Genomic DNA, 12,143 nt, shown 5'->3' with positions numbered 1-12,143 from the left:
GAATTGGTTGATAGCATCCTCATCATAGGGGATCAATTGGCCCTGCACCCAGGAGCGCTTATCCATGACTCCTTCTTTGGTGGGCTAGGCATTTGCATAGAACTCCGTGACTATCTCAGGGTCGTACTTAGTCATGGGCTTTGTCAGCTGGGTCCATTGCCTCCTGGCAACCTCCTCCTGGAATTCTTTGTACTCCCCTTCTCTTAGCTGAACCCGTCTCTCTTTGAGGAAAGACCAACCCTTGATTGCTTCAAAGTGGCGCTGGTGCTCCTCGCTTCAGAAATGGTGTTCGTCAAACTCAATTTCTGCTTGTGGGGCTGCACTGGATCCCTCCCCTGCGGTGTCCTTCCTAGCCCTTTCAGTGAGAAGCTTCTTTGGATCCATTGCCTACAATGACACATCCATAAAAAGGTAGTTTGCATGAAATATGTAACCATTATTTTAGTTATACTAAGCAAGCAAGAAGTCAATCAACTTTGTGTGGTTTTTGCTAATTGCATGTGTTACTGTGCAACTAATAAAACAAATTACAACTCAGTGCGTATTATTTTGAAAGAAATTAACATTCTACAACAATTTAGGTGCAATGTGCCCATCATATTGTAGCATGTTTAACCAACAATTAGACTAATTCTACTCAAAGAATTTTAAGCATTCATGTAACTCATGCGTTTACATTGAAAGCAATGTCTAGATTTCCAAGCTTAGTTCATGCTCTTGGCATTTAATCTATCTGTAGAAGCAAAGCTTCATGGTGAATCAAAGGTGATTCAAATGTGTTTTGATGATAACAAAAGATGATGACAAAGGTGATGACAAAAAGCTCAAAGATCAATCAAGAACAATTCAAGAGTTCAAGATAAGAATCAAGAAGAATTCAAGACTAAAGAAGAAAGTCTAGAGACAAGAATCAAGATTCAAGGTTCAAGATTTCAAGAATCAAGATCAAGATTCAAGACTCAAGATTCAAGAATGAAGAGAAGACTCAATCAAGATAAGTATTAAATTTTTTTTCAAAACTTTGAATAGCACATGAGTTTTTGACAAAACCTTTTACCAAAGAGTTTTTACTCTCTGGTAATCGATTACCAGTAGCAAAATTGTTTTGAAAAAGTTTTCAAATTGAATTTACAACATTCCAATTATTTTCAAAAAGCTGTAATCGATTACAATGTTTTGGTAATTGATTACCAGTGCCTTTGAATGTTGAAATTCAAATTCAAATGTGAAGAGTCACATCCTTTCACACAAAAGCTTTGTGTAATCAATTACACTAATTTGGTAATCGATTACTAGTGACTGTTTCTGAATAAATCAAAAGATTAAACTCTTCAAAAGGTTTTTGACTTTTTCAAATTGGTTTTAAGTTTTTCTAAAAGTTATAACTCTTCTAAATGGTCTTCTTAACCAGATACGAAGAGTCTATAAAAGCAAGGTTTTGTTTTGCATTTTTCAATCAATTCATTCATTCTATCAATCAATCTTTTCCAATTCATTCTTTACACAAGCAAGTTTTCCACATTGATTTCTGAGTCTCTTTTAACTTCTTCTTCTTCTTCCTTTTGCCAAAAGCTTTCCAAAGTTTTCTGGTTTTTCTAAACCTTGAAAACTTGTGCTATTCATCTGTTTCATTCCCTTCTCCCTTTGCCAAAAAGAATTCATCAAGGACTAACCGCCTGAATTCTTTTTGTGTCTCTCTTCTCCCTTTTCCAAAAGAACAAAGGACTAACCGCCTGAATTCTTTTGTGTCTCCCTTCTCCCTTGTCAAAGAATTCAAAACGACACAGTCTGAGAATTCTTTTGATTCTTCCCTTTCCCTAATACAAAAGTGTTCAAAGGACTAACCGCCTGAGAATACTTTTCTATCCCCATTCACAAAGTATCAAAGGTTTAACAGCCTGAGATCTTTGTCTTAACACATTGGAGGGTACATCCTTTGTGGTACAAGTAGAGGGTACATCTACTTGGGTTTGACTGAGAACAAGAGAGGGTACATCTCTTGTGGATCAGTTCTAGTGGAGGGTACATCCACTAGGTTCAAAGAGAACAAGGGAGGGTACATCCCTTGTGGATCTTTGCTTGTAAATGGATTTTTACAAGGTTGAAAGAAATCTCAAGGACTGCAGGTCGCTTGGGGATTGGATGTAGGCACGGGTTGTTGCCGAACCAGTATAAAAACTCTTGTGTGTTTGTTTCCTTCTTCCCTACTCTTTTACTTTCCGCTGTGCATTTAATTTCTGCTTTTACTTTTTGTTAAGTTTCTCTTCAACTCCATATTCTCTTAACAAAATAATTAAAAGCCTTAGAAGAGTAATTTTTAATTAGTAAAGGTTTAGGAATAAAATTCAACCCCCCCTTCTTAATTATTCTGAGGTCACTCGATCCAATACTATCAACCTAACTTGATGATACATCTAAAATGATGGCTGGACATGCATAAAGATCATTACTCATTCAAATTTCAAAACAACACATGGAATAGTTATTGTGGCATTTTATCAAACAATTGGTGGGCATATGTTAAAGCATGTAAAAATAAGGGATAAGGAGCAATATGACATGCAAATTTACAACAGAATCAAGGATAGGCCTAGAGCCATCCATTGAAGCCCTTAACCAAAGCATTCAGATCATGGATTTACACATAATTTATCTCACAAATATTGCCAAGAAAACAACAAATAAGGCACCAAATACCACAAGGAAGAAGTAAAAATAGATGGAGATGGCACTTAGTTGAGTGAGATGAATGGAAAGAGAAAATAATTGAGACAAATGCACAACAAAAGCTTGAAGGTGCAAAAAATGGTGGTTCCCGTGGGTCTTGGGGAGCCTTTGGTGAGTTTGGAAGAAAATGGGGGAAGATGGGTGAAATTTGGCTTGACCCCCCCCCCTCCTTTTTATCTTTTTCGTCAGAGCACGCTCGCCTAGGCGAGTTGAAATTTTTTATTTTTTTTGCAAAGATTTTGTTATATATATTTCCCTTTTAAACCTTATTAATTATGTATATGCTTAGGCGAACTCATGCGATAATTCAAGAAAACGAACATGAAATTAAAGAGCAAAGTTAGAGATACTAGGTTGCCTCCTAGGAGCGCTTCTTTAACGTCTTTAGTCGGACGCTGGGTGGTGATCGATCTGATCATGGGCCTAGCACCTGTTAGTACCTGCCCTAATGCTTTGACAAAGAAAGTGTTATCATGTAAAATGTGAAAAAAATACTACAAGATACTTTTATCACCTTTCCAATTGCCCCTAGACTTACCCAAGTTGGTGTGGTGCTAACCATCACCCAAAATGACTCTTCATTTGTTTTCTGATTTGCAGGATCCCTTAACGATAAGATGCAGATGCATGCATGTTTATGATCGAATGTAAAAATGCAAATAATTAAACGGGCATTGTCGTGTTCAATTTTATTTAACGTTTACGGTACCCCTGCTATATGTGCAAAATGGCTCAAAAATGAGTGAGCAAGAACAAGATTGTATGTTCTTAAAGACAATAAAAATGTAAAGGACACAACACTGGAAGGAGAGATGCAAATAATTAATCTGTATTTATTAATGTTGTGATTATGGTTTACAAAAATTTTAAGACTTGGAGATCCTAATGAGTCCTTGAGGAAGTCCAAATATTGAGTCTTTGAATTGCCCCCAAGCATCACGCGTAATACTGCTTGATGATGTCGGAATTCACAGGCTAAGGCAGCTCTTCGTCATCCATATTCATAAGCAACAACACTCCTCCCAAGAAAGCTTTCTTCACAACAAACGACCCCTCATAGTTCGGGGCCCATTTCCTTCTGTGATCCTTTTGAGCCTGTGACACTTTCTTTAGACCAATGTTCCCCTCGCTGAACTTACGCGGGCGTACCCTTTTGTCAAAAACATTTTTCACTCTGCTTTGGTATAGTCGCCCATGGCTCATGGCGTCCAATCTCTTACCTTCGATGAGATTTAACTGATCAAAGCGTGTTTGGGTCCACTCTGATTCTTCCAACCTGACTCTGCTAGGATTCTTAAAGAAGGAACCTTTACCTCAAACGGGAGCACAACTTCCACCCCGTACACCAAAGAAAAAGGGGTTGCCCCAGTAGATGTGCGCACAAAAGTTTGATAACCATGTAATGCAAAAGGGGAGCATCTTGTGCCAATCCTTGTATGACACGATCATCTTCTGAATGATTTTCTTGATATTTTTATTGGCAGCCTCAACTGCCGCATTCATCTTTGGCCGATAAGGCGTGAAATTATGGTGTTGGATTTTGAAATCCTCACACATTTCCTTCATCATCTTGTTGTTTAAATTGGTGGCATTATCAATAATGATTTTCCTGGGCAACCCATATATGCATATTATCTCTTTCTTAATGAATCTGATCACCACATTCCTAGTCACGCTAGCATATGAAGCTGCTTCCACCCACTTTCTGAAGTAATCAATGGCGACTAAGATGAAGCGATGCCTGTTGGAAGCCTTGGGTTCGATGGCCCCAATCACGTCTATGCCCCACATAGAGAATGGCCAAGGTGCTGCCAAGATGTTCAATGGTACAGGTGGAGCATTAACATTATCAGTGAAGGTCTGACACTTATGGCATTTCCTCACATGAACGTAACAATTGCTCTCCATAGTGAGCCAGTAATACCCCGCTCTTAGAATCTTTTGGGCTATGGCATGTCCATTGGCATGCATACCAAAGGACCCCTCGTGCACCTCTATTAGCATTTGTTCGGCCTCTCTTACATCGACACACCGAAGCAACACCATGTCATGGTTTCTCTTGTACAAGATATTTCCACTAAGGAGGAAACCGGCCGCCAACCTTCGTAATGTCCTTTTGTCGTTGTCAGAGGCCTCAAGCGGGTATTCCTTGTCTTCGATGTATCGTTTGATATCGAAGTTCCAAGGCTTACCATCCTCCTCTTCTTCTATCAAATTGCAATGTGCAGGCTCACTACGGCATCTAAATTTGATGTACGACAAATCTCCGTGCGGGCTTACTTTGAACATGGACGCTAGAGTGGCAAGGGCGTCAGCCATCTGATTTTCCTCTCTTAGAATGTGATGAAAAGATATGTCATCAAAGAATTCCATCAACTTCCTGATATAAGCTTGGTAAGGTACCAATTTGTGGTCCCTGGTCTCCCATTCACCTTTCAACTGATGAATTACCAATGTCGAGTCCTTGTATACCTTGAGTAACTTGACCCTAAAGTCGATTGCTGCTCGGATCCCCAGGGCACACACCTCGTACTCTGCTATGTTGTTTGTGCAGTCGAAGCACAACCTAGCCGTGAAAGGTATATATTGTTTGTACAGAGAAATCAATACTACCCCAATTCCATGGCATAGTGTATTAGACGCGCCGTCAAACCACATGATCCACTTGTCCCTGTCTTCATCTTTTACTTCCTCCTCAAACAAGGTCATGATGTCCTCATTTGGGAATTCTGGATGCATAGGCTGATAATCATTGATGGGCTGTTGAGCTAGGTAATCAGCCAAGGCACTTCCCTTTATTACCTTTTGAGTGACATAGACAATATCAAATTCTGATAGCAGAACCTGCCACCGGGCTATCCGTCCAGTGAGAGAGGGCTTTTCGAAGATGTACTTGACGAGATCCATTTTGGGCACCAACCAAGTAGTGTAATTCAGCATATACTGCCTCAGACGGTGAGCTACCCATACCAAGGAACAACATGTCCTCTATAGCAAAGAGTAGTTCATCTCGCATGCCGTGAACTTCTTGCTCAAGTAATAGACGGTTCGTTCCCTTTTTTCGGACTCATCGTGCTGTCCCAGCACACACCCCATTGACTCATCTAATACAGTCATGTATAGGATAAAAGATCTTTTGGGCACCAGTGGTATGAGCATAGGAGGATTCATGAGACACTGTTTAATCCTTTCAAATGCCACTTGACAATCATCATCCCATTGGATGGACTGATTCTTACGCAATAATTGGAAAAGAGGCTTGCAAGTGGAGGTCAGTTGTGATATGAATCTCACTATGTAGTTCAACCATCCCAGGAAACCTCGGACCTGCTTCTCGGTGCGTGGCTCAGGCATTTCGAGGATTGCCTTTACCTTGTCTGGATCTACCTTTATTCCTTTCTAACTAACGACAAAGCCGAGCAATTTTCCTGATTTAACCCCAAAAGTACACTTTGCAGGATTCAACCTTAACATGTATTTACGCAGTCGCTCGAACAACTTTCGTAAACTGATAAGGTGTTCCTCCTTAGTCCTCAATTTAGCGATCATGTCATCCATGTAGACCTCGATCTCTTTATGCATCATGTCGTGGAATAACGCCACCATGGCCCGCTGGTATGTTGCCCCAACGTTCTTGAGCCCAAAGGACATCACCTTGTAGCATAAAGTTCCCCATAGAGTGATGAAGGTTGTCTTTTCCATATCCTCCGGTGCCATCTTTATCTGATTATAGCCCGAAAATCCATCCATGAAAGAAAATATGGCAAAATTGGTCGTGTTATCTATGAGAACATCAATGTGCAGTAAAGGAAAGTTATCCTTTGGACTGGCTCGGTTTAAATCCCGATAGTCCACGCACATTTGCACCTTCCCATCCTTTTAAGGGATATTGGCGACCCATTCTGGGTACCGAGCCACAACCAAGGAACCAATGTCAAATTGCTTCCTCACTTCCTCCTTTATTTTCAGGGACATCTCGTGTTTCATTCTCCTCAGTTTTTGCTTTACCAGGAACACTCGGGATTCAAAGGTAGTTTGTGCTAAATGATGTCCGAGCTCAAACTAGGCATATCCTGGTAGGACCAAGCAAAGATTTCTTGGTAGTCTCGCAACAGAGTCACCAATTCATCTCAGACATTTATGGACATGCAAGTGTCGACCTTGACCTCTTTTCTTTCTCTGTTAGCACCTAAGTTCACAATTTTTGTTTCCTCTCGGTGTGGCTTCACTTCCTTTTCTTCTTGCTCCACCATTCCTCTCAAGTCCGGGGGAAGCCCCCAATCTTCATTCTCTTCCCCTTTCGCTTGACTTATCGGACACTCAAAGTCGACGTCCGAGTCCTCGGTATCGTTACTCTTACAGGACTCAACATCAGATCTACGACAAATCATTTAATCGCAACAAAAATAAATATGCAGAAGAATGAAAATAGACGAAAGTGCGAGAGGGAACACATCAAATGAAATGGGTTGTGTATTTATAATTGTGGGACCATTAAAGAAAGAGGTATGCTTAACAAAAGATGCAGACCCTAAAAGCCTAGGCCTAGCAATAGGGTTGGAACTATTGGATTACATTGAATTTGTCATGGAAATCTCGGGTCGTTCAACGATTTGCCAATTCCCCAATTCAAAGTCCGTAGGACATGGTTGCACCCAATTTGGTCGGTCTTGAGGGGTTTCTTCATCTATCACCGCCACCTGATCCTAGCGCATCCATCTTGCACCAACAAAGCTTTTGCTGATGTGACAAATGGGGACCCTTTCCACTTGTAGTCCTTGCCCTTGTAGATGGGCCAGGCTTCTCTCCTTCCTTTCAAAGGCGACCCTCTTCTTGTCCACCTGTGTAGGCTCGTAACCCTACCCAAACCTTCCACGATTCTCAGCGAACTCCACCAAGCTTGCCGTGCCATCCCCGTTGTTAGACAAGTGGCCTCAAATATCTTAAGAAGGGGGGGGGGGTTGAATTAAGATACAAAGACTATTCCCCAATTAAAATTTCACTCTTTTTTTTTGGATTAACAATGCACCTTTAACATGAATTACTCAAAAGACAATTCAAAATAAACTTCTTTAAAGAAAAAGATAAATAACAATAAATAAAGGAAGTTTAAGGGAAGAGAGAAATGCAAACTTGATTTATACTGGTTCGGCCACTTCCCGTGCCTACGTCCAGTCCTCAAGCAACCCACATGTGATTTTCTACTCTCTTTGTAAAACTCTTTTTACAAAGTCTGAACCACATAGGGACAACCCTTCCCTTGTGTTCAGGAATCCTTTACTACAAGAGACCCTCGGTCTCTTAATCCCTTTTCAGAAGTAAGAAGAAGAGAAGAAGAAATCTCTCTTGAAAGAGAAAGATATTACAATTGAAGATCAATCAAGATTCCTTATTGAATATAAAAGTGTTTGACCAAAGAATCCTTTTTGAGAGGATAAGACATTTTAGTTCAGAAAAACTCTCTTAATCTTTTGAGCGGATAAGACTTTTTGGGCAATAAAAACCCTCAAGAATTTTCGTATCCCAACTCACTTATATATAGGCCTTTCTTGGATTCTTGTCTTGAATAAAACTTGTGAAGCACTTAATCCTTTGGCATCATCAAAACATCAAAATATATTGCTTCTACAATCTCCCACTTTTTGATGATGACAATATCCTAAAATCAAGATAAACTATATACAAGTTGATAGCGTGTACACACAACCCTTATTCCCCCTATCTTTTGGAATTTACACCTAAGTTAATGATTTCTAACCCATGTTCTCTCCCCCTTTGGCAACATAAAAAAACCAAGAACGTATAAGGAAAAGAATTAAGGAAATCAATCAATAGTAAACAAAGTCAGTCATAAACTGAAGCAGACCACACAGTCTTAACCAATCAATTTAAAGTCTAGAAATAGTAATAAAAGTGCAAGTTAACCATAACTAAAACAATAAAAGCCAAATACATGGCTGAAATAAAGAACTACTATAAAGAACTATGGGGCAGCCGGTGGATTGAAGCAACGACAAATGAAACCTATGTCATCTTCAAGTTGAGTAATCCATGTATCCATGCCTTCAAAATGAGCATCCATGGCATCCAAACGGTCACCTACGAACGCTCGAAGGCCACGTAGTTCAGAAAGGACTTCATGAATAAGAGTAGAGGAAGCATCTCTCTGTGGCAGAGGAGACGAAGTACGCTCATCAGGAATTGGTGGTGGTAAATCTTGTTTCCTAATCCACTGTCCATCAATATCCTTACGGTACCCAAAAGAAGTTACCGCTCCAGCACCAATGGCAAAAGATCTCTTGACTTGAACAAAAGGTTCATCATCGAGAGGAATTTGAAAGTGACGAAGAAAAAGAGTGACTAACTGAGGATATGTAAAAGCTGCATTGGTCTGTAATGCCTTATGCATACGATCCTTAACCAAATGGGCCCAGTCAATCTGACAATCGATAAGAAAATCCCACATCAAAATCAAGTCCTCCTCAGAGGCTTGAGCAAGATTAGACGAACAGGGTAACAAAATTCTAACAATGATGTAGTGCATGATGCGGCAATCAAAGGTTAATGACCCGACAAGCAATCTGCTGGTCATATCAGCCTGGTCATTACAGACCATACGACGAGCATCATGACTCGAATAATCGAACTTCCAACCATCAACAAGAGTGCCTTCAAAAGGAACACCTTGACTGGGTAATTTAGTCAATGAGAAAAATAAAGATTAATCAATGACAAGAGGAATACCATGCACCTCAGAATAAAGTGTACTATCCTGAATTCTTAAGTTATTGTAGAAGACTCTAACTAGTTCAGGATAATGAGGCAACTTTAAAGACATAAAATCAACTAAGCCAGAGTTTTGAAATACTTGATAACAGTCAAATGTCTCATCATCAAAGAAAGCTATGTCTAGGTACTTAGGGTCTAATATGATTCTAGTAGAAAATTGAAGAAAGTACCGTAGACATTGATAATCTGAAGAAAATAGAGTAGATGATCATGGAGATGACAAGAAAGGAGGAACTGGTGTTGCGGGTGCTTCAGATGGTCCGTGGCGTCGATGGCCAGTAGCGGCGGTGGTGGTGGAAGAGACCTTTCGCTTTTTCATCGATTCAGCCATTTGAGGAAGTTTTTGCAGATTTCAATCAATGGAATCAAAAGAGGATTGAAAATGATGAAGTTTAGGCTTTGTGGGATGTGATTTGGTTAAGAAACAAAGAAGATATGAGGATTTTAATTTTGAAAAAAAAGGGTGCCACAATCATGTGTTTCGTGGCTGCAACGTTTGAAACACATGTTATTTATAGTGGAGGACGAATGGTAATCAATTATAGGGCTTCGTAATCAATTACAAGACCATAATGCCTACTGGCAATCGATTATAGGCTACCTGTTCTTGTATCGATTACACGTAATGACAATCGATTATCAGAACACCAAACAAGGCTTTTCTCCTAAAAATTACCTATTTCTATTATCTAAGAACATCATCTAACTCTATCAATCAATTATACTAACAAGCATACAATATTAATCAAGCAAAATCAAAACACAATAACACATCAATCAAAAACACAATTAAATACTTACAATTAAACACAATCAAACATCAATCTCAAACACAATCAAAAACTCATTCAAAAACAATCATCAAAGACAATCAACATTTAAGCAGAAAACAAGCATCAAAATTCAATCAAGAGTTAACAATCATAGGCAAAAAATAATCAAAAGTAATTAATCAAAGACAAGTGACCTTTGTTTGTTGTCTCCATAGATCACATATTTACTATCTTTGGGAGAAATATGAATAAACTCTAATGCATCTCCCGCCATGTGTTTGGAGAAATTGCTATCAATGTATCAACTTTGCTCTTCTCCGTTTTCATAGTCTTTCAACATGAAACCCAAATTTATGATTTTATTTTTCTGAATCACTTGAAGAATTTATGTCATTATCTTCCCAAGTGATTTATGCTTTCTTTCTTTCTTTTCTTTGAGATTCCTTTTGTCGGATTTTTCCATTCTTCTTTGTATTGATGTTTGATTCCCTTTTATTTCTTGTTTCTCAAAAATTTATTGAACCTTTTCACAAAGAATCTGAAATCATCATCATCTTCTTCTATTTCAGTCAAGTCCTCTTTGTCACTTTCTTCTTGAATAAAAGATGATGAGGCTCTAAGTGCTATTCCTTTTCTCTTTATATCATTCTCTTTATGTTGATGGAGTCTCATAAGTTCCATTTCATGTTCCTGAAGTTTTCCAAAGAGAGTGGCAAGAGACATATTAGTGAGATCTCTTGATTCTGCAATTGCTGTTACTTTTGGTTGACATTGCCTGCTTAAACATCTCAACACTTTGTTAATAAGATCTTCATTAGGAAATATTTTTCCCAATGATGCAAGATGATTAACTATATGAGTAAATCTTTTCTGCATGTCTTCTATGGTCTCATATTGAAACATTTTGAACAATTCATATTCATGTGTGAGAGTGTTTATTCTAGATCTCTTGACATCAGTTGTGCCTTCATAGGTTACTTGCAATATATCCCACATTTCTTTTGCATTTTTACAATTTGAGACTCTAAAATATTCTTCCATGCCTAATGCAGAAGTGATTATATTTTTGGCCTTTAAATTGTATTGAACCTTTCTTCTTTCATCATCATTCCATTCTTCTCTTGGTTTTTCTATAGTTGCATTTCCCACTACCTTTGTTGGAATAAAGGGACCAACTTCAATGGCTTCCCATATATTTAAATCTATGGCTTCAATAAGGATCTGCATTCGGGTTTTCCAATAGTGATAACCCTTACCATTGAACATAAGAGGCCTATTAATAGAATTTCCCACAGGAAATGGAAAGTTGGATGAGGCCATATCTATTCTTGAAGTTTTTAAACTTTATACAAGAATCCTGCTCTGATACCACTTGTTAGACAAGTGGCCTCAAATATCTTAAGAAGGGGGGGTTGAATTAAGATACAAATACTATTCCCCAATTAAAATTTCACTCTCTCTTTTAGGATTAACAATGCACCCTTAACATGAATTACTTAAAAGACAATTCAAAATAAACTTCTTTAAAGCAAAAGATAAATAACAATAAATAAAGGAAGTTTAAGGGAAGAGAGAAATGCAAACTTGATTTATACTGGTTCGGCCACTTCCCGTGCCTACGTCCAGTCCTCAAGAAACCCACTTGAGATTTTCCACTCTCTTTGTAAAACTCCTTTTACAAAGTCTGAACCACACAGGGACAACCCTTCCCTTGTGTTCGGGAATCCTTTACAACAAGAGACCCTCGGTCTCTTAATCCCTTTTCAGAATTAAGAAGAAGAGAAGAAGAAATCTCTCTTGAAAGAGAAAGATATTACAATTGAAGATCAATCAAGATTCCTTATTGAATATAAA

General features: G+C 38.7%; 1 protein-coding gene across 1 annotated transcript; it reads right to left on the bottom strand.

Moving 5' to 3' along the window:
* Window positions 1-276: 276 nt before the first annotated feature.
* On the bottom strand, window positions 277-5,634 carry LOC106799049 (uncharacterized). The gene is made up of 2 exons (XM_014777000.1): window positions 4,387-5,634; window positions 277-387 (listed from the first exon to the last, which is right to left on the bottom strand). The coding sequence occupies exons 1-2, from the start codon at window positions 5,632-5,634 to the stop codon at window positions 277-279; spliced, it is 1,359 nt and encodes a 452-aa protein (XP_014632486.1).
* Between the last annotated feature and the right edge of the window lie 6,509 nt (window positions 5,635-12,143).

This window comes from Glycine max, chromosome 6 (assembly GCF_000004515.6).
Source record: "Glycine max cultivar Williams 82 chromosome 6, Glycine_max_v4.0, whole genome shotgun sequence".
Taxonomy (NCBI): Eukaryota; Viridiplantae; Streptophyta; class Magnoliopsida; order Fabales; family Fabaceae; genus Glycine; species Glycine max.
The sequence above is the reverse complement of the archived record's forward strand: the minus strand, read 5'-3'. Positions and strand labels throughout refer to the sequence as shown.

Coding starts and splice junctions, on each gene's coding strand:
- LOC106799049 (XM_014777000.1), bottom strand. CDS start 5,634: ATGGATCTCGTCAAGTACATCTTCGAAAAGCCCTCTCTCACTGGACGG. Junction 388..4,386: donor CTAGCGTGACTAGGAATGTG/GTGATCAGATTC, acceptor GTGTCATTGTAG/GCAATGGATCCAAAGAAGCT.